Source organism: Meleagris gallopavo, chromosome 8 (assembly GCF_000146605.3).
Source record: "Meleagris gallopavo isolate NT-WF06-2002-E0010 breed Aviagen turkey brand Nicholas breeding stock chromosome 8, Turkey_5.1, whole genome shotgun sequence".
Lineage (NCBI taxonomy): Eukaryota > Metazoa > Chordata > Aves > Galliformes > Phasianidae > Meleagris > Meleagris gallopavo.
Window position 1 is genome coordinate 21,538,725 of NC_015018.2, and position 23,079 is coordinate 21,561,803.

Sequence of the window (23,079 nt, forward strand, 5' to 3'; positions counted from 1 at the left end):
GAAAGGACTGATTTGCACTGCCCACCTCCTGTTTCGGGACTAGCCACTTCTTACTGGATCATTGTCCCCCACTTCTACTCAACCCTTTCATTTCCCCAGTGGGTGAGTTATTCTAGGAGAGGGAATATCATATTTTTGTTCCACAATTACAAAATGCTCATGTGGAGAGAAAGCAATTGTTAAGTAAGCTTCCTGTCCGCTAAATCGGATATCAGGTGTTACAAGTTTAAAGAGACCTGCTCAGAGAGCTGTAAACCATGCTGACCCAGCCCCAGCAATGAGCATACACAGGGCAAGAGCAAGCCTTCTTCACCGTCTTTGACAAGCAGTGATAGACAGAAGCCAAGGGTCACCAGAATGGGACTTAGTCTTTTCTCATTATTTAGTATCAAGTACACCAACAACAGGGTCATAACATAAATGTTGGGATACTTTTGCACTTTCCTGCCAGAGGGAGATCATAATTTTAAGAGATTAGATTCCATTGTAAGAGATCAGCATCCACCAGTGATGGATGGAAGGGGAGGTAGGTTGTGTGAGCCTATTCAAGGCAATGATTTGGGCTTTCAGTGGGAGAAAAGAAGACTTGAGCAGAGGAATCTCACTGGACAGGTAGATCCAAGGGGTTTTAACCCTTTTTTTGGGTTGCTCATGCTGAGTGATGGTTGTGTGGCTGTCATGTTGGCTGGTTCTATCCAAGCGTCTGGTGACAATGAAAGCTGAGGTTTGGCCATCTCCCTTTTTTCTTTCCCTTTTGCTATAGACATTGTTCGCAGTGACATTGCCCTGGATAAGCAGAAAGGCTGTAAGATCGCCCAGCATCCTGACATAATGTTGGAGCTACAGAGGGAAAAGGCAGCTCAGATGCACTTGGTTTTGTTAAAGGAGCAGTTTTCAAACACATACAGCAACCTCACACTAACAGGTAAGGCTGCAAAACCAGCTCTGGAGCCAGGAACTATGGCTAGTTCTTGCTAACTCACAGCTTCCCCTCTATGTGGATCAGCATCTCTGGCCACCTCTGCTTCCTACCAAGGTTATTGGGTGCTGGGAGGGAACGGATCTTGAGGAAATTGTGGTGGACTCACAGAGCCCCTGCAGTGGGCACTCCAGATTTGGTGCCACTGGACAGAATGTTTCCTGCAGTCTGATCTAAGCAGAATGCCACAGCACGTGAAGTTCTGTAGTGATCTCCCCGCTCACTGTTCACTTCGGTGGGGCTGCAGCAATTACTAAATTTGGAGTCCTTTAAGCTGCAGCTGATTTTTTTTTCAGAGCATGCACTTTGTGTGAACCCAGTAAATATTAAAGAGCAAATATAAAGGGATAATGGCCCAGACAGAGCTGAGAGGATACTCTTTTTCTGGCAACTGTTTGTATTATCCAGGGAACAGAATCTCAAAGGATGGAGGAGACTGCCACATTTTGGATACACATTTAATGGTGCTTGTAAAGGACTGATGTCTGCAGGCAGGGAGTGGGCAGGAGGACGGGATCCCAGCAGCCAGCAGTGTCCTCTCATAGCTGTCCTTATCGCTACAGCTGGACGAGCCACAGACGATGAGAAGGAGGAAGAGGCCAATAAATCAAGCGCGATCCCCTTCCCCTCTTGCTGGGTCCCTTTCCTGCAGAAGGCAGGCAGGCATCCATCCCATCTTTATAGGAAGCAGGGCCCCATGCTGGCCCCGCAGCCAGGCTGGGAAAGGGGAACGGGTCCCACACAGCCCCACTGCTGCCACCCCAACCAACCCCAAGCCATGACAACAGGAGCTCTGTCCCCTCTGGGGACGTTGGCTTATGGCCCTCCTGGGGATCCTGCAGAGAAGGGATGGTCACAGCAGGTCTGTCTGCGGGCTCAGCCCATGGGCACCAGGGCCAGGAGTGTGGCTGAACCTACCATTCCTGAAAGCCCAGCATTTAAATGGGATCCTCAGAACCATTTCTCATTCCCTGTAACGTAATCCACTTGGCTGTTTATTCCCAGTACAACTGCTGGAATCAACATTGTCAGCTTTTCCCCTGACAACTTGCTTACTTTCCACTAAACAAACTTCCCTTGAGAAGAGAAGCTGTTCTCCCCTATCCTCCTTCCCTCGCTGCTTCAAAGCCCTCGAGCATTGCTTGCATTTTTTGCAGAACCCATAGAGCAGAGGTGCTACCTGGTTATCAGCTCTGCTCTTACCCTTTCCAAGTGTGTTTACAGGAGGGTTCACAAGGGTTTAGCACCAACTCCCCAGGAAAGAGAGAGCAATTTCATTGTCATATTACCCAAGGAACTATTTTAATGTCCTTTAACTCCCTCTGAATGTGTGCAGAGCAACTTCATAATTGTTATGAAGTTTAATCTTTTATTTCATAGACATCGTCTGAGAACATGGGCTCTAGACAGCTAAGCATAATATTTAACTGGAACTCTACTAACTTGTGTAAATATTTCCCTTCCCCGTGATGGATCTGGTGTTTGGGGTGGGCAGAGGGTTGTACATCTGTTGCAGAAGGGCATTCCTTACCTTCCAGATTCGATCAGGCAGAGTTTGCATGAGGACTTCTTTTTGTTCTGCACGTTTCTGTGCGATGCCGGAGGGAGTCCCCAATGGAAGGACTGAGCATGCAGGGATAGATTGCCCAGGGATCCCCAAAAACAAGGAGAGGTGTGCCCAGGAGCCCCTCAGTCTCATGGAGCTCATGCTCTGCTCTGTGTGGCTCTGCAGACCCGCTGCAGTGCAGATCAGGATGCACTCAGCAGTTGCACACAATCCCCAGCATGCTTCCAGCCACCCCGCAGGCTGTGTGCCTGTACCGGGAGTTCAGCTGCTCCCAGCAGCAGGTACCTCCCAGGTAAGAGTGTCTTAAAATGCAATGTGTTTTCTGCGCTAAGACACAACTGAGACTGAGTGAAAGCAGGCAAGATTTCTGGCTCTTGCTCCTCCAGGAACACATGTTGTACTCTGGCTTAGGCCACTTCAATTCCTCTAGACAAGCACGAGCTCTGCTCCTGTCTGCAGTTTTCTCTTGCATCTTGCATTTGTTTTCTGTATGTGATCTCTGCAGGCTTACTACACCTGCCTCCCTGAGATGAGTGATAGCCTTTGATCTGGATACTGCTCTTTAAATGCTATATAACATTTTGAGGCTTATTAATCTTTGCTGCTTCCCCATGCTGCTGGGAGATAGGTATCTTGTTTCGCACGTCAGTGTCTCCTGTGCTTGTGGGGCAGCTGCGATGGAGCAGGAGGGCACACAGAGCTGCCTGCCCTACGGAAACCACTGGTGGGATGGGGGAGAATGCTGAATCCTGCCCTAGGACAGGGTGAGGCCACACAGATTGGTTTCGGCACTGTTATTAAGTAAATTCCATTAAGCCTAATGGAAGAGGGAATTGCTCAGGAGGTCAACAGACATATGTGAGAAACTGCCCCCTCCCACATGTGCATGAAGTGTTAAGTGTAGCTGAGCTTCCCAAGGTACAAGGATGGACCATAAATAGCGCATTTGCCTTCAGGAGTTCCCATCCCGAGGAAACAAAACAGTACCTCCCTTCTTCTGAACAGCAGAAAAGCATCTCCTCTTTCTGCTCTGCCTTCTGCTTGTGGCTGCAAAGCAGATCGCTTACTGCACCAGCAGCACTGTGATGACAGTCCTTCAGGCCATCGTATCACAACACATCCACACCAGAAAGACAGAGAACACCCACAGGGTGGGTGCTGGGAACCCCTCCTCCATCACCCTGTGTGACACAACCCCCAAAGGCAGGGACGGAAGAAAGGGCCCTTGTGTGTGGTGCTCCCAGCCCTACTGAGAGGCACGGGGGACTCAGACCATGGTTGGCTGCTGGGAACAGAGGTGAGAGCTACAAGAGATTGCCTTCTACCATCTGTTTCCAACTTGCAATCAAGTATTTCACACTGGCATCCAATTAGTCCTATTAAGGCTATTACCTAACCCAAACTCTGCCATAAGAGAGGCTGTGAGCCACATGAAAGGTTTTTCTTGGACAGAAGCAGTTTTGGAGATGTCAACAGCCAAGTAGAAAAAACTCTCTTTGGGGTCAGTTGTAAGAGCACCTAAGGTGATAGTGATGGAGTGGGGTGAGGATGTATGCACCTGTTTTTCCTAATGAAGAAATACAGAATGTTTTGTGTGATGGCATGGAGTAGGAGCGAGGGCAGTGTATCTTCATGAAGCTTTACAAACAAGAAGCTGATTTTCAGAGGTATGATTTTCTTCACTTTTCACTAATGGTGAGAATTTTCCTTGCTGTTTGGCAGGGAGTCTTGTGGCTCAGGTTGAGTACGTGGGATATGTGTATTTCCTTGCAGACTTCCCCTGGTGGCCAGTAGTTGTATGCATCTTGCTGAATGCTGTTGTGCTCTGGAGTGGTGGTGGTCCTGGACAAGAATATGTCTGTATGGCAGAGACCCTTGTGCTGGTGGGACATGTTTTGGGGCTGTCTTTGCAGGGTGTGGGCTGGGTGTGTTTTTGTTGCTCATGCAGGATGCTCAGCTCATTTTGCTGGTGTTGCCTTATATGTGTACTTGTACCCCTATTTATAGCTAGGTTTCACTGAGGACTTGTAGGGCTGGAGTGGAGGGGTGCGTCTTGTGAGACAGGCTTAAGATCAAGCTGTCTGCCTTCCCCTCAACTGTAGACCATAATGTTATTCATGTTATCCATAGCACCGCAAAGAATGAATCTGAAAAGGACCTCAAGAGGGCATCTTCTAGCCTTCTCCATGACAAGTGAGCTGTACCTGGGCCCTGTTTGGGGAGGAGTGGCTGGGGAGAAGCAGCATTGCTGATCTGACCAGTTGGTACAGTCAGAGCACACCTCTGGGGGCTCAGAGCCTTCATCAGAGCTTGCACAGGAAAAGCAGCATTCAAAGCTAAATATGCATGGAAAACTATGTCCCTGGGTTCCTCTCATTGATTGACACAGTGCACTGAGGTACTGGTAGAGGAGTCATGTCACTGCGAGGAGGATGGCAGTGTTGTTAGCCCTTGTGGGGAAGAGAGGGAGACTATAAATGCTGTGAAAGACTGTGGGATTTTTTTGAGGAAGGATCAGGAAAACTGCAATATGCCATAAAAGTGCTATCTGCACTGAGCCTGTAGATAATGACCAGCAGAGCTGCAGAATCCCTTTTTGAGATGGTTTGCAGGTGTACTCTGAGATGTCAGCATCTGAACTGCGGGGATGGTGCTGGCAAACACACGCTGTAAAAACATTCCCTTGTAACTAAGTGGTTCTGTGTCTTTATCAGCTGTTTATATGAGCTCATTCTGAAGCGAAGTGGATGTTTGTTTTTGCTACGCGGCTTTCTGAGGGCATTTGGCTGAAATACATTATGTCCCAGGGCACGTTTGTGTGAAGCCAGCGGGCTGCGGGAGCCCAGGAGCTGAGCACCAGCACTGCACTGCTCTCTGGGGCATCGTTGTTAACAGACCTACACAACATGGCTTTATCTTTGTTATCACATCTCCTGCTATGGGGAGTCCATTCCCTGCTCAGCAGTTAGCCCTAGGGTGCAGCTATCACAGTGAGGCTGGGCTTTCTATAATCTCTTGGCTCGGTTGAAGCCCATTACACCATGTCTTCTCCCTGAGGACAAGCGGAGCAGCTCACAGTGCTCCTTTCCTCCCTGCAGAAATCTTTTACATATTTGAGGCTTAATACTGTGTTTCCCCTAAGACTTCTGTGCTCAACACCAAACAGTTAGCTTTCTTCTGTTCATGGCCATGTTATTTTCAAGTTGAATGACACATGCATGGTTGATTCTGCCTCTTGAGGTCCCTTTCAGCACTCTGCATTTTTTTTTTTATGTGTGTGTCTCTGTGTGTTTTGCTGGGTTCCTTTGGGCACTCCCACTTGGTCTGGGCTTCTTTGAAGCGAGTTGCCTCAAAACAAGCCCAGTTTTGTAGCTGAAGAGCAGCAGGATTATTTCATGTATCTTTGCGTGACACTCCTGTCTGCATACCCCGTGCAGCCGTGGGTTTTATTGGCACAGTACTGCTTGTTCATGTCTGCATTTTTGTGTACGGTTTCCCAACCAGCTGTGCGTTCCCCGTATGGAATTTCATCTAGACTCTATTTCCCTAATTTGCTAATTAAGATGTTCTACAGAACTCTAGCTGAAGCCTTGCAAAAGTAAAGGTATATAACATCTGCTGCCCCTATCGCACATATGAGACCCTTTTGCTACGTCAAAGAGAAAGCAGGTTGGCTTCACGTGATGTGCCTATTGCTTCCAGCCCTCCTTGCAGATGGACTGTTTAATTTGTTTCAACATTTTTTCCAGGAATTGAAGTTATGTCGACTGGCCTGCAATTTCCTTGATTTTTCAACCTGTTGAACATAGCCACTATATCTGCCCTTTCCCAGTCTTCTGAAACCTCATTTGTCTGCCAGAAATTCTTAGAGATAGTTACTGATGGGCAGTGGGCCCATTCAGAGACATCAAACTTAAATAATCTTTGTTCTGCTCTAACACTGCGATAACTCAGTCTTACCCCGCTGCTTTTAACTGTGTGGTCTTGGTTATCCTTTTTCACAAAGTCTGAACCAACAGATGGGTAGAAACATTTCAGCTCCAGCTCTGTGTGCAGCTCTGCAAGCTGTTGGCTGACGTGAAATACCTTTCTCGTGTCCCGATTTATACCTCCTTGCTTCCTGAGACAGCTGCAAGCCATCCCCCAGGGCTGGCCGCCTTCTCTTACCCTAATTAGCAGTTTTACAACTCATTGTGTGCTGACGGCGTGTGTGTGTGAGAGAGGTCAGGGAGGGGAATCTCTTTCTCAGGTGACACTCTCTAGTCTGTTAAGCAACACTTTGGCTTTCTCATTATCTGATTTGGCCATTTCTTTCGTAACTGTGGGGAATACGGCTTCTTATGGCAAATTTAGAATTTATTAAATTCAATTTACCATCCTATTTAATGAGTCTCATAAGGAAAAATATTTTATAAATTGTGTATCTTAGAATCAACAATTATATGTACTTTATAACATGTAATGTCATTACCAGAACCAGCCAGCTCTGGGTGCTGCGTCGAGAATAAAGAAAACCCATAAACCTAACAGAAAACAGATTGTGGTGGGAGGGGGAGGGCTGACACGCACTAACAGCTTCGGGAGGGCTTGTGGCATTCAGTGGCATAAACCCATCTATTAACCTTTTCTCCCCACATAGGAGGTGACGAACTCTCTGGTCTGCCTCTTCCCACTAATGGAGTTATCAAATGCCTCCTCGTTGCCGCTCGGGAGCCTTGCTGTGCGTGGTTTCTCTGAGTGCTTGGCTTTCCCTGCACTCAGCTGTACCTGTCTGGTGGAGCTTCCACCTCTTTGTGTGCTGCAAGTCATTCAGTTTGCGATTTGATTGGAACCAACGCTGAGGAGCCTCCTTTCCTGTCCCCTTCCCATCTCCTTTTTCCGTTTTTCCCTCCATGTGTTCCAGGAACTCTATGTGAGGCTGTGTCTGATGTCTTCCTTCCCCAGCCAATGTGTGGGCAGTTAAAGGACCCTAATTACCAGTGGGTTCTAATCTCCCTGATCCCATAGCCAAAGCAGAACTCCTGTTATAGCTCTGCCTGTCTTGTGGCCTTGTTGGACAGACTTCCATCCTGCCGATACGAGCTCTGTATTGTTCTCCCAAACGTGTATTATCTTGCACTTGGCTGCATTAAGGCACGCACTGTTGGCCCATGGCCATGCAGCCATACAAATCAGATCACAGGGTGAGCGCGCTCTGTTTTCTCCGTTATTTACTAACCTGCTTGTGCTATCTGCCTCATAGGATTTTATATTTATCTAATTGATCAAATACAGAGTTGTGGAATTGGAAGCAGGCTATCAGTGTTTTTGTTGTGTTGGACGCTCTTCTCCATCTAGTTATACCAAATTATTCTTACTGATGCAAGTTCTTAAATCAAGTTGTAACACCAGTTGGATGGGACTTGATTCTATACGACACGTGTTGGCTGGTAATTAGCTGAAACATGAATATGATGAATTATTGCTGGACTCTCATATTAGCTTTTAATTGCTTAGTGTAGGTGTGATGCCAGGCTGCCTGCCTGCAGCTCCCCAGGTCAGACAGACCTGCTAAGCACCGGTGTGAGGTTAGCATTCTCCTACCCTTCTAGAATTACTTGGCATTCCAAGATTTATTAAAAATTAGTGTCAACAGGTCAGAGATCCCATTACTGCACTCAGAGGTGCAAATTATCTGGGATGGTTGACTTACCAGTGCTTATCTAAAGCAGATGTTATTTAGCACAACTCTTGGTTATTAATAAACTCAAGTACATCATTGTCTTATTAATTCATCATCGTATCTTTTTCCCTAAAACAAAGTGCATATACATTGGTCACTCCAAAACTAATGCCTCCTAACTCTGGAAGCCATGATTTTTTTTTTTTTCCTCCTTCATATCTTTATAATGTTACCAGTTTTCTATTCTTTGTAATTCCCAATTGGTTGATGTATTTTCAACTTTATAATCCATTTGTTCTTTTTGCTGTCTATACCATTGCATGGTTTCCATCCATAATTCCTTGCACTCATGGTGCTGGAATACATTTCTTTTGGCAGTCTAAAACACTTAAATAGTTGTTTGCTCAGTATTTTTGACCCAGTCATTTGCTTTACAATTTTTCTCAGCCTGGAGAAGCTGAAGCACCTCGTGTGTATTTCTAGTTGAGACCACATTCTGTTTGCCCAACTTCACCAGTTTCTCTCCACACATCTGGAGACACGTGTCTATATGGACAGTCTGTGTGTGGCTAGTCCTCTGTAATTTAAAAAGCATTTCCTAGCAAACAATGACTTAGCAACAAATGGCTCTGCAGTCAGAGGAGGATCACCAGCTTCAGCCACCATCCTGGCATATTTTCTCCCCATGAAAAATAGCAGAACCGGTATTTATGTGCTGCTGGAAAGCTCGCGGCCGGGAATTAGGGCTGCGTGGCTGTGGGGCGGCTGCCTCCTCTGCGCTCTACAGGATGCATCTGACGGCCCTGTGCTCTGCGGCTGGGCTGGGTCATGGGGAAAACAGAAGGGAGTGGGGCTCCTGCCTGTGCTGCTCGGCAGGGGCACTGCCTGCTGGTGGGAACGCGCCTGGATCCCAGGCTCTGCTCTCCGGCTGCTCGCACTAACCCTTTTTCCATCTGTCCGCTCGCTCATTATTTACTGCTTGCTCTTGCCTCTCTTCATTAGCAGCTCCTGACGCTGCTGGCTCAGGATGGGGCAGCCTCATGGGGGTCGGGAGGGGTGTGTACTCTGCCTGTGTTCCTCTCTGTGGGGACAGTAGCCTGTGGCACGCACTGCTAATTGAATTCTGTAACGTTTTTCTAAGCTGAGGAAAGGATCAAAATCCTGGAAATGACAGGCTCTCAGAGTCCCACACCAGGGAGGGGTATGCTGGGGGTAGGAGACACGTGTGGAAACACGGTTGAGCAGGGTGGGGGAAGAGTGAGGCTGCAAGGTGTTCAGACAGAACCTTGGGTCTTTTTTCCCCCTCATTAACTTTTATACTGGGTCACTCTGCCAAGAGACACAATCATTGAGTTTCTTGAAGAAATGAGAGACTCTATGAATTCAAGTGTTTTATTTTTTTATAGAGAAGGTGGCAAAGCCAGAGGTTTTTGTAAGAGAAACCGAAGCTCATTCAACTATAATTCTATTAACTAATTAGGGTGGCCCTAGAAATGGGGCTGAAGCTCACAGTCCTTTTTTCTTCTCTTTGCTGGGGCACTCCAAGAGCTGGATCACCTGGGGAAAGCATGTTTAAGAAATACCAGATGGTCTCTGCGATGCTCCAGCTGTGGACAATCACTCCCAGCCAGGCAATCTGCCTTGCTGTCGAAGCCCTCTAAAACTGTGCTGCCCATTTGTCATGCTTCTCCAATTGCAGCGCTCTGGATAGCTTCTTTTTTTCTTGTCTGGCTCTTCCTTTCCAGTTTTTATCACCCACCCCCTCCATGAGCTAATGTAGTAACATCCCTTCATTGGCTATAAATCCATTGAAGAGCCATATATAAAATATTACTTTGTTAGGGAAGATTGGGGAACATCTGTTTTTTTACCCATAAGAGTCAGTCTCTACTTGTCTCGTATGACGAAGTGACTATTTATATATTTGTAAAGTAAAAAGAAAGAGAAAGAAGGGAGTCCTAGGAAAAACAAAAAACAAAAAAAACCTTGAGTGGAGCCTCTAAGTGGAGGAAACCAATTCAGCTCTGGGATTAGTTGGGAGGCTAATGGGGGAGGGGGAGAAAGTGGAGGGGACACAGTCCAATAAGTTGTTTAGATGTCTGACAAAGTAACTGTTGTACCAAATGCAGAAGGTCCTTCTAGAAGCTTTTTTATGTTGTATAACTGTTCCTTGGCATTCTCTGGCGTGCACACGCCCACAGCCTTTCTGGGTGGGTGAGCCTTTATATGCTGTTTAATATGTAGAAAAGGAATTTGGGCACGGTGACAGTCCTTAGTTCAGCAGGAGGCTGTAACCATGGGTGTGTATGTCTGTAGCAGCACAAGTGGGAATTGTACCTCTGGAGGCTTTGCATTTAGATGAGCATACCAGGGTGTGGGCTGCTCCTTGCCCGACCTTGGCACTACTGCCTGGCAAAGCAACCCACTTCTATGCACCTATTTGGAATGTTTAGGATTCTATGTTTTTGGGTGATCCTGTGTGGAGTCAGGAGTCAGACACGAAGATCCCTGAGCGGGTCCCTTTCATAGAATCATGGAATGAATTGGACTGAAAGGGACCTGGAACATCCTGCGGTGAAAATATGATCTTTCATGATGCTGCATGTATGGTGTGACCCTACTTATATGGCGCTTAACTGATGTTGAGGATCTGCTGTCTGTGAGCATACATGTGGGGAAGGCTGGCCCCAGGTTCTCCAAAGGTAGTGCTGCTGTGATAGCAGGGTGCTGGGATGCATCATGCCTACTTGGCAGCAGTAGGCATGAGGTTTGGGATACGGGACCCCACGGAGATGCTGTCCCATGCAACCAGTCTTGGGGCTCTCAGTGTTCATGATGCTGTTTTAAAATGTAAGGTATGAAATAGACATCACTGCTCTAACACCTGCTGCATCTTGCACTCTCTGTGCCAAAGCCTTCAATTATCTCATATTTTGTGTCAGCAACCTGGTGGGAAAGCTGCTGCCTGCCTCCTGCTCTCCTGTGGTTAACAAGCTCCAAGTCTGGGAGTGGAACCTGAGTCTTACAGATGTCCACGTGCTTTGATACTGGATGTGAATTTGGACTTACAAGAGTAAAGGGCACAGGATGTGTTTGTGAGGTGGAAGTGGCTGAAAAAGAATTGGAGATCGGATGTAGATAATGAAAAAGGAGCTGCTTCCAACAGCTGGGTGGGAAGGAGCAGAGCAGTAGCTGTGAATTCAGGCTCTGCTCCTCCCTGTGCCCAAAGGGAGTCCTGGAGGAGATGGTAGGAAGCTTTAATTCTGGAGATGGCTCAGGTGAGACAGTGTTAGGCACTATGTCCTGTTCTCCTGTTCATTTTACAGAAGAATAGATGCTGTCAAGTTAGGAAGTATTCAGAAAAGAGCAATAAATGTGACTAAATCTGGAAATACAGAGTTATAGACAAGATTCTGGTAAGATTCATCTGCTTATTTTGTCCAAGGGAAAATTAAAAGTAACTTGATCAGAGTGTGCAAGTACCAACAAGGGGAAGAACGAGCTCACAGCAAATAGCATGAAATGTTAGCAAGGAAAGGCACAAAGAGAACCTGTGATTTAAAACCCAACAAAGGACAACCCTGGGCTAATATTGTGCAGATTTATAATGCTGAAAATATATGTTGGAATGCTTCTACCTAGGTATGAGGTGAATTAGCAATCAGTCACCCTTGAATCAGGGCTCTTGCTGAAACTGTTTCAGATGGAAGTTATGGATTTGGTGTGGTAATTATTAGGTTAGGTTTTCTAACCTCTATCAAGCAGGAGGAAAAACTATGTTACATTAATGGCGTTTTCCATCTTTATAATCTGAACCGGCGTGTAACATAAATGCATCAGCTAAAGAAGAGCTGATCACAGCAATTTGTTGCTCCTTGAAACCAATGGAACTCGTTAGCCTTTGCTTGTAATTTGGCCAAATGGACCCTTCACCCTGGGTGGAGCTCAGACCATGGGTTTGTCCTGGCTAAGACATGGTGACCCCCAGAGATGGGCTGAGCAGGACAGCATGTAGTCTCCATCCTACCATCACGTCCTTCCCCAAAATGAAATCCAGAGACCAACCAGCTGCAATGCAAGGACTTCCCAGGAGGGACATGTGTTTGATACAGTAGTCTTTATTTTCCTCTTTTATTTTAAAGCTTGTTCATTCCCTAGAAAAAGATTTAACAGGTATTTCATTGAGCAAATGTAGTAGAGCTACTTCTGAAATCTGGTGTCCAAAAGTCCGTTTAAGCTCTTGCTGTATATAAATTCCCGGATCTCAGGTTTTGTCACAGAAATCTTCGTTTGATAGAACGCCACAAATTCAAGTTTCAGAAATTATCCTCTTGAGCCATCTCCGTGGTGTTTGGCACCACGACAAGCCATTAGTCAATCCTGAAATAGTCATCAAGTGGAGAAACAGCTTATTTTATATACTGTTTCTTAGAGAGTTAAATATTTCCACATATTCAAGCTCTGATTGGAGTCTTGAATCCTTTCCAAATGTTCAACCTGTAAAGATATTTGAGAAGCCCAGGACTTCGACTCTTTCCAAAAAATGATAGATTTCACTTGAATTTTCACAAATGGAAAACCACAACTCCCCATAGCTGCAAAGAAGCAGCTGTCATACCAGGTATGGGCTATGAGAAAACACTTTCTAAAAGCTTCAGGGACTTCCCATTATCTGGAATTTTTTAGTGCTCTTAAAATTTGTGAAGAAAATAATGTGTTGGTTTTTTTTTTTCTTTCAGGCAGAGCGTTGCCTCAGATAATCGGCTGCACCTGTTTGGAAGCAGCACTTTGCCTTGTTCCTTATGCAGGCTGTTGTGCATGCTTGTGTTAATTTTTCCTAGAAACCCAAGTGTCAACAAATCGGACAGTGCACAGAATCACTAATTGTTTCTGAAGCCCTCTGCAGTGGAAAGTCTGCAGGATTCCAGATCAGAAATGAGGACAGATTTAGGCAATAGTAGTGGGCTTGCTACAGGAAGGGTAAATCTTGGGGGATATTCAGCACAGATAGGCGAGATGGGAATTTGGGAAGTGAAGGGTTAAGTCATGGTGATGTCAGTTGTTGTTCTGCATCTTAAAACAATAGTGCTAGAATAATTCTGATGTTGGGTCTTCTGCTTTTATTGACTGATTAGTTGCCAAAACATGTGCGCGTTGTTCCAAATTGGTAAATGATTCCTATTTATAGGGCAGGTGTCTTCTGATGTCCTGAGTTCAGTCTGTTCTGTAATCCCAGATCCTGTTTCTGATCTGTTTAATAATGTGTGACAGAAGATGACAGGAACCTTAGAGACCAAATGGAGCTGGGAACGTTTTGAGCTGAGCTCTGCCCAGCAGAGAGGACTGCTTGTTGCACAGGGTGTCTTTTCATAAGGGATTTGCCCTTCTAAAATTCATTTTTGGACTTTTTCTTCTTGAAGCACATTATAGTTTGACCTGCTTACATGCAGCCCAAGTGCTGCTGAGCATGCCAGCCTCCTCCAGCGCTATCTCAAGAGGAAAATATAGTACTTTCTTGCACATCTCTTCTAGTATTCATGGGAAAGACAGTGCTCTTTCTAAAGTTAGAGAATGCTTTTTGCAAACATCGGTAAAATGTGGCTTAAGGGGATAACAAGGAGCATGCAGAAGGGTGATGCCTTCACAAGCATGGGGTGCAGGAGGGCAGGGATGTATTGCTGGGAGCAGCCACGTATCCAAGCTTTGGCTGTGCAAATGAACACTTGTGTTTCCACCAGCATCTACATGAAATAGGCTTAGGCTACACATTTGCACTGATCAAGGGGTTGGATCATTTACAATTATATGACTGTCAAAATGACTGTGGCTTGTAAGGAGCAGCTTGCTGGTACTGAGGATACTGTCACACCAAGAGAGGAACTGGATCTGGAAGGGGACAGGAGGGGTCCATGAGAACAGGATGGGAGTTTGACTCTTCTTCAAGCTGTTCTGTAGTCCTCTTGACTGACTGGTGTGAGATATTAAGTTTGTGTTATTTCTGGAAGTCCCTTGGGGCTGGGAGTGTCTCCTTCCTCTGTGTGAAGACAGCCCAGTTTTGTCCCAGCAGAGTTTGTCTCCCAAGTGGTGTTGAACACTGGTCCTTCCCAGGTAGGAGGCAGGAGGAGAGGCTGCTGTGCCACTCTGTGCTGCCACTGACTTTCCCTGCCATCCACATCTCCTGAGATAGTCCTGTGTTTGTGTGGCCATCTGTCCAGATTTCCCCAGATCTGTCCTCTTGTCCAAACAGATTAGATGGATTCAAGTGTCTATGGGTCTTAAAGTATGTGTGTTGCGTGTACAGAAACTCTGGACTGCCACACGTCTGGGAAGTCCAGATGTGTCCCCATATGTGGGAGTCCTGACTGGCTGCCAAACATCTGGAAATATAAGGAATGCCCACATACATGGGAGCTTTGAGCTGCTTGTCTGGGAATTGATGATGCGTTCCTGGGCTTGGACCCTCTTGGGGAGTGTTGGATGGACCAACTGTGCATGTGCTATGCAATTGCTCCTAGTGCACCTGAAGGAAATGCAAGATTTCAGAGAGGAGTTGGCCTGAGTGTGTCCAAACCCAGCACATCCCAAAAGGGATTAGGTTTGCTGCTCTATGCAGACATGCATATTTGAGAAATCCCAAGCAGCTTGTGCAAGTCCTTCATGTTCCTTTCTGAAGTGTGTGTTCAATCAGGATCAGCAGGAAGGCACTCCATGTCATGGCTTCTCAGGATCAGGATCTCAGTCTTTAGCAACAGAATGGAGAAGGGGGGAAGGCTGAACAGCTTTCTCACATAGATACAAGCAGATGCACTGTTTTTCCTTGCTGTGCTTTCCTTTGCTGGGTAATGTCCCTTGGCTCCCCAAGCCATGGCTGGGGTATGAGCTGCCAGTTTCTGGAGCTGCACTGCTGGGGTTCCCTTGTCCTCCCACAGAATAGATTTGTTTTGGCATTACTCTCGTGTGCACACTCTCCCTGGTGAATTCCAGGCTGCCTTGGTGAGAGCTGCCTTGCTTGTCATTTAATTATCTCACCTCTGAACTGGGACCCTGCTGCTTCCCTCGCTGCCTTAGTAATATCTCATTTGTCTTTATTCTTTTATTTAGCTTTTCCTACATTTTTTGCACATTCTGTAGATTCTCCTGCATTCTGAGTGTCTTATGTTTTCATGCCTCCTTTTATCTCTCTATTCATCTATCCCAGTATAGACAACAGAAATGCTAAGTCCACATAATCTGTAGAAAGCATGAACCGGCTTGTTAGACATTTTCCAAACATTACACTTCATGGAAATATTTTCCTGTAAGATGTAGAAATGAACCAGCTGTCTCTCCTGGACTGTTCCTGTGCAGACTCTCCTGCTTTCTGAATTTACAGCACCATCCCTTGGACAAGTGACCAATGACCAACTTCAGGCAGCTGTATTTATGATGTGCTGGGCACTGGTGAGGACGATGGTGTGTTTATGCGAGTCGGCCTGTCTGTGTGATTAACATACCACGAGAGACCTGCAGTAATGTTTCCAGAGCTGGGAGCACTTTGGCAACACAACTGTTACTAGGAAATGTGGTGCAGGTCATTGCTGAGGGCTCACTGCAGCATGTCTCCACCCAAAACTCCACGTGGGCACGATCCGGATGCCCTCACCCAATGTAATTGCTTATGCTGTGCCATGTATCATTTCAGCGCTGTGCTGAGGATATATTGATTGCTGAGGGTAGTTATTTCTTGATTGCTGTTGGCATTTTTTTGGAAGTTTAATGTATCAGTGGAGTTTTCTGAGCTGGGAGGGTGGGTCAGGAGGAACAGAACAAAAACATATCTAGCACAGTAAAAATGCTTGTGATGCAGCAAGCAGTCCTTATCCCCAAGCCTCTATGTGGAAGAGGTGGAAGCCAGGCATCAGTGTTGGTGTGAGCTGGTGGACAATGGGATCCTGAGCAGAGGATGGAAGAGGAGAGAAACAGTGATGTTCTTGTGCTGTCATTGCCATAGTGAGAAACTGGAGAAGGAGTAGGAGGACCAGAAACTGAAGACTGATGTCCTTCCAGTGTTTTACTGGAAATGAACAAGCAGATACTTGTAGCTTGTATTCCAAGCTGAGGTTATGTCTTCAAAGCATGTTCTGGTAGAGGATTTCTGGCCACAGCCCATCCTCAACCTGAAAGACCACGTGAAAGACTAAGGGGAAGAAAGCAGCAAATCATCTAAATTTCAGGCACCTGTTGGCTGTGCATCCATCAACCTTCCTTCTTATATCTCTTCTCTGCATTGGAGTCCCTTGGATACTTCGGGTGTAAGGAAATGAAGGACGTGATGGATGCCCCATCTCTGGAGACTCTCAAGGTCAAGCTGAACAACAGGGCTCTGAGCACCTGATGGAGCTGTAGGTGTTGCTGTTCATTGCAAGGGAGTTGGTCCAGATGGCCTTTAAGGGTCCCTTCTAACTCAATCAATTCTGTGATGCTGGAGATGCAGCACCCTATTCAACTTAGAAGCCCTGTAATTCAGCACAGACCAGATGCATGGGTTGCAGGGCTGATCAGGGACTGCGGCTACTTGTGTCCTTGCAAAGAGGTGACACTGAGTAAGGACAGATTTCATGTTGGGGTTGAAAGTGGGTCACAGACATCATATTTCTCCTTTCTTACACTTGAATCCACAATACTGGATTTCAACAAAACCACTGTCAGCTGTTACTTAAAAAAGTCTTTCAGAACTTGCCTGCTCTTGAACTCATTTGTATGAATGAGGAGGAAAAAAAAATTGAAGAAAAATGTCCTAGTATATATCTTCATTGAATATTTCACCATTAATATTCTGGAGTAATTAGAGATAACACATTTCTGATTATTTCCTTTCAATTTAGCAAAAGGAGAAGCACTTCCTACTGTGTCTGTTTCATGAAATTTGTGACTTATCTGTGTTGGTATCAGAAACATCACATGTGGCACTGTCTTCATGACTCTTGCAATTTCCTGGATTGCCTACAATCTCTTTCTAGAAGGAAAGTGTCTTCTACTGCGGGAGATGCTTATGAAAGAGCTAAATTAATCTTTACTCCTGGGCTTTGCAAAATAGGTTAAACCAACATGCAGTCCTCATGGATGTTATAAGCTTAGACATGCACACAGCAAGGCTACTGAATTAAGAAATATCTGCTGTTTACTGTTTCAGCAGCTTATTGTAATTATCTCTTTATTTTCTGTGCACTTTCTGCCAGGCAGAGATTATCAGAAAATTTAAAATGATTTTAATACTGCAATGTCTGCATTACTCTTTGTGCAAAGCCCAAAGCTTAATTGGGAGCCAAATAATGTGAATGGAGAGCAGAACTTGAGAATATATAATACAAAGCACATTAACATGTTGGAAACTTGGGCACAAGAGTTGTTCTTTAATACATGGAGCCAACCCGTTTCCACTATACTCAGCAAATGTATGTTTATTCCCCAGTGCACAGTCTGGTATGACTAATGAATTTAGAGTGTTCTGAAAATGTTGGCTTCATTGGACACTTCAATACATGCAAGTACTTGTGGTTTAAATCTTGAAACTAAACTATAACCTCACAATTTTCAATATACCATGCCTATTGAGGGACTCCCTCAGGTTAGGAATTGGACTCGGTGGCCCTTGTTGGGTCCCTTTGAGCTTCTGGTATTGGGAGTCAATCCTCTTCTCTTGAGTAATAACAGTGATACGATGAGAGGGAATGGCCTGAAGTTGTGCCAGTGAAGGTCCAGTTTGGATATTAGGAAAAATTCCCTCTCAAAAAGAGCAATGAAGCTCTGAAACAAGCTGCCCAGGGAGGTGACAGGTCTACCATCTGTGGAAGTGTTTCAGAAACATGGTGATGTGACATGGTTCGGTGGAGATGGGTTGGTGATTGGACTAGATGATCTTAGTGGTCTTTTTCTACCTTAATGATTCTATGATTCTACTCTTGTGCCAGTGTCATTCTTTGCCCATGCCTGATGTCATGGTGATCCTGAGCTGTGTGACCTGGTGCTGCAGCACTGAGACATCCAAGTACTGAGTGAAAAGTAAAGAACTCGTGTAGCCCTGGATTGAAAAGTGTGTGCAGAGAGGCTTTGCACTTTGGCCACAGCTTTCCCTTTGCAGCAGAACAGGAGGAGCTGGTGATGAGCCCGGAGACCTCCTGGAGGAGCTGAGGAGTGGAGAGCTGTGCAGATGAGCTGATGCTCCACAGCTATACCTCTGTGAAGATGTGGCAGAGCTCCATTCGCACTGCTCAACAGGAAGCACAGAGGTGAGGGAGGTGTATTCAGGGCAGGCGTAGAGCAAGTTTGAGATGTCTGGAGCATTTCTGCAGGGGTTGGAGACTGACATAGCCCAGCTCCTGGTGGGCAAAATTCCCCAAGGGAGCTTCAGGTTGCAGCCATCTCCTCAGAGGCAGTGGTTTGGGTTAGAGTCCTTGTGTGTGCTGAGCAGCGCAGGTGCTCAGCCCCTCCAGGAGTGCCCTCCTGGAGTGCAGTGTGGTCTTCCTCAGCACAGCTAAACAGTGTGGGCTTCTATAAATGTCATTGGAATGCACTCTGGTTCTGTGTGACCTTCCCCCTCTCCTTCATGTCTTCTCATTAATCCATTAGGTGAATAACGCCGTTTTGGGAACTGAGCAAATATAGAAGTTGCACAGTGAAATGCATTTTAACTTTTTCTTAATATGAAAACAATCACTTGCCATTCATTTCTCATGTCCTGTGGAGTATTTGCAGGCCAGCATTGGAACCAGACTGGTAATTTGGTCCTCCTTAATTTTGGCACCTGTAGCTATTTTAGAACAGCAGCCTGTTTGCTGTGGCTTTACTGCTCTGTAACTCAATACCCTTTTAGGATCTTAATGCTGCCATTAGCAGAAAATTGGCCTCTATTCTGAATAAAACTCTTTATTACGTTTGTTTGTTTAATTTTTATTAGAGAAGGGTTACCCAACAAGCACGGGGGATGCATTTCTTTGAAGGGGCAGGACAGGGCTGGGAGTCCCTCTGGGAGCAGGAAGGTCTGACTTAGTGTTGTAAAGCAGCAATGCAGACCTTGCATTAAACAAATGCTCTGCTGATGTCTGTGGGCATTACGACAGTATGCGATCACACAATTAAAAACTATTGACTTGGCAGGACCTTGGCTCAGTCCTTGTGCAGAATAAGTTAGAGGGCTGTGAAAAGAGGGGAAATGTTTATGTGGAGTTCAGGCACTGGTGAGGGATGTGGGAGAACTGGATCCCAACCTGGGTGCTGTCATGGGTTGTTGTAATGGTGGGCAGAGCTTGTCCCCATGTAGACAGCTGGGAACGAGCTGAGTCATCAGTGGCTCTTGGATGTCTCTGCTCCAACTGAAAAAACTGTTAGTGTTGGTTATTTATCTAAGATATGGATCTGAGTAAATATACGTGCGCACAACTGTAAGGAAAGGATGTCAACCACTCTTATCAAGGCTTTATCCCAGATTATTTCCTTCTGTATCCACCACCAAGCCTGTCCTAACACTGGAGCTCCCAAGCTTTAAGGGCTCTCTGTGTCCAATTAAACAGTAGCGTATCTCTCAAATATTAACACATTAAAAGCAATATAGTTCCAGAAAAGAAATCTGATTCTAATTGGCCCTGGAATATTTTATTTTCCAAGCTGAGCTGTGAGCTGTTAAGCTTCCCTTTTTAAGACTAAGCAAACATTGTGTTCTTAGGGGAAAGTCAGGCTAAGGAATGGGAGAAAACAGACTTAGCCTATACCTGTCAATCTTTCCTTTTTCAGTGTTTTGCCCAGAAACAAGCAGGGGAACTAATTGAGTTCTATCCCATTCTGTCTTTTTTTCTCTTAAGGTAGGGGCTCAAATTAAAACAAAGATAAAATTCCAGGGGAAGCTGGCATTAATCAGGGTTTGGATTAAATTAAATTAAGTGCTTTTTATTGAACTCAGCAGTATTAGTTATTAAAACCAGAAGGCCTTTCCCAACTAGTGTAAAAAAGCAAACAATGACTCATACTGTGGCATAGATTTTATTGGGAAATTAAAGTGCTCATTTTCTCATATTCTTTTTTTTTTGTCCCTTAACTTCAGACAAGCACATGTAAACAAGAGCGGGGAGCAGTGGGCCCAGTGAGCCCCTGCATGCTCTGGGTGCTGGCACCGAGGTGGCAGTGTCAAAATCATCCATCATAGAGTGGTTGGGTTGGGAGGGACCTCACAGCTCATCCAGTTCCAATCCCTTGCTGAGGGCTGGTTGATCTGGCACTCAATCAGGGCCCCATTCGACCTGGCCTTGAATGTCTGCAGGGATGGGGCACCCAGGAGCATGGGGTTGGTGTGTGGGCAGGGCACAGCTTAGGAAAAAAAGCTCTATAGAGTATGTGGATAATATAGTCTGCACACAGCTGTTCTTGACATAGGGTTTTATCCCAGGAGAAGGAGCACAGCCAGCACAATCCTTGTTTCTCAAGAAGGGAGGGCTGCGTAATTACAAACTGGTTGTTTTGACTTTGATAATGAGGAAGATGTTAGAGAAAATTATGAACTAATTTAAAGGCGCTTTGAGGATAAGATGACAAGAAACATCAGTCTAACGTAGAGCAGTCAAGAGAAAATTTGTTATCTCTGCTGACATCCATTGATCTAGGGAGGTAATAGTAGCGGTGATATATTTCAACTGTAGGCAGCATTTGTCTCATAAGCACACGAAGGACGGTTGGTTTGGATGAAATTGCTACAAATTGGATAAAAAAAACATATTCCAAGAATAAGTACAGCTAGATTTCTGTCAAAGTGAGAAGAAAAATTGTGTAGGAAGTCTGAAGAGCCCAACCCAGTATTGTTCAATGGTTCCACTGAGTTTTGTTCTTTCTGTTCAGATGTAGTTTAGAGGGGCTTTCAACAAGCACACCTCCCCTGGTTCCTGGTGATGTGTGCAAAAGATTTAATAAGGACAGCTGGAAAGGGCAGGCAGTGGATGAGTGTGCCCGTTGGCATGGGGTCTGTGTGGGATGCTGTGTTTCTGGCATGGACCACGCTGGGAAGATGTCTTTTTACTCCAGCGCTGAGGTTGGGCTGAAAAAAGCAGATTTTCCTTTGGGGTTGGGCTGGTTGGTGGCCAGCAACTCCAGTATGGTGGCCGACTTCAATATGAATTGCCTTTAGCTCGGCAGGAATGAGAGAGGAGCCTTGCTATGCCTTGCTATTGAGGAGCAGATGTGGCAAAAGCCGTCTTTGTGTATTTGCTTGCACCATGGTGCTGTGTGTCCTGGGTGTGTACATCAAGGAGGAAAATGTTTAAGTATCCTCACCGTGCAAGAGCGAGGGGCACCTTATGTCTGGATTTCGTTTGAGGGAATTAAGGGCTGATCCTTCACTGGAATATGAATCAGAACTGATTTAGTCTGTGTTAACTAAAAGAGGGTGTGTGGTGCGCATAGGCTGGAGTTCAGTCTAATGTGGAAAAGTTTGATCCAGAGCTCTGGTTAGTTTAACACTTGACTGTTCTACCTATTTTAGTTCTGATTCAAAGCTCAGTGTTCCTTCTTGCAGACGGTTGTTTGCATTAGTAAAGGACGTGCAATCAGAGAAGGACCTTCGTGCAGAGATTTGCAAGTTTAGAATGAATTGGATGTTGGGTTCTGATGTTTGGTCTCTGTGCTGCGAGAGGGACTGGAGCTTTCCCTTCGCCATGCTGCAATGATGGGAGTGGGAATTAATATCCTGCAACATCACATCAAATCCTCCACACGCATTCATAGCACCAGGCTGGTAATCCACAGTTTCACAGGCTCTTCAAGTCCTAATATACATCAGATATTTTACATGCTTCTGTAAGTCTATCATGCTATATTAAATAGATGTTTAGGAAAAATGCTCTGATTAGTCTCAGTACCTTTTGATATCTAAATAAACACTGAGTGAATAGGAATATCTATATCAAAGCAAACGTTTTCAAAACAGTTCAAAGAAATACAGTTGAACTCCTTTAATATCTCCTTCAATGGGAAACTTCCCTCATTTTACAGCCATTCTTGGCTTCTATGGTCAGAAGGCACTAACAAAAATCTTGTCTGCCTTGCATAATACAGCAAACAAAAATTCTTATTCAGAAACTCCTTCTTAAAACTGCCAACTCCTGCTTGAACCAGAGCAGATTTTAATAAAAGTTTCTATTTTTTGCCTTAAAAAGATAACGTGATGGAGAATCCTCCACAGCGTAGATAAATTGTTCCAATGATTAACTGCCTTCAGTGTATGTATGTATAAAAGGAGGCTTATTTCTAGTACATACATTTGTCTTGCTTCATTCTCTGCATCTAAAAATTGCCTCGGCTTTGATAAATTAAAGTGTAATGTGTAATTAAAAAAAAATCTTTTTAACATATTCTGGTGGTCAAACGGTGATTGACACACAATCTGTCACTGGAATAAATTGAATAGCTCAGAGTTCTTTGGTGTCTCTCTGCAGAGTGGCTCAGCCAGCTTTTCTAGGAGGAAAGCCATCTCCCATTCGTCTGCACATCTCCCCTTCTCACAGAAGGGCTCTGAGCCCCACAGAACTGTCCTGTGCCTGCGCTGCCCCTGTGCCATCCCTCAGCCCATCCCGCAGAGCCCGCTGCTGTGCACTGGGAACCTGCTCTGTCACACACATGCCAAGAATTAATTTGGCTTTTCTCTTGCAGCCTTATCTTTTCGCCTCAGTCTACAGTCTCTCTGGCAGGCTTCCTCCTTTTGATGTACGGGAAAAAAAGCTTTTATTAGTTTTTAAGGCTTTAGTGAGTTGTTTCTTTAAAATCTTTCACTTGCTTTATTATGCTTTTACATTTAATTTGCAGCAGTATATGCTTTTCCTGAAGCTTTTTTCTTTTCTTTTTTTCTTTTTT

The 23,079-nt window shown here is 45.3% G+C and overlaps 1 protein-coding gene across 1 annotated transcript in view; it reads left to right on the plus strand.

The window, feature by feature from the left end:
* Nucleotides 1-510: 510 nt before the first annotated feature.
* The window catches only part of HPSE2 (heparanase 2 (inactive)), a 68,846-nt gene continuing 46,277 nt past the window's right edge, over nucleotides 511-23,079 (plus strand). The window contains exons 1-2 of the mRNA XM_010714732.1: nucleotides 511-526; nucleotides 764-925. Coding sequence (XP_010713034.1) covers nucleotides 511-526; nucleotides 764-925 — 178 coding nt within the window. The remainder of the gene's footprint in view (nucleotides 527-763; nucleotides 926-23,079) is intronic.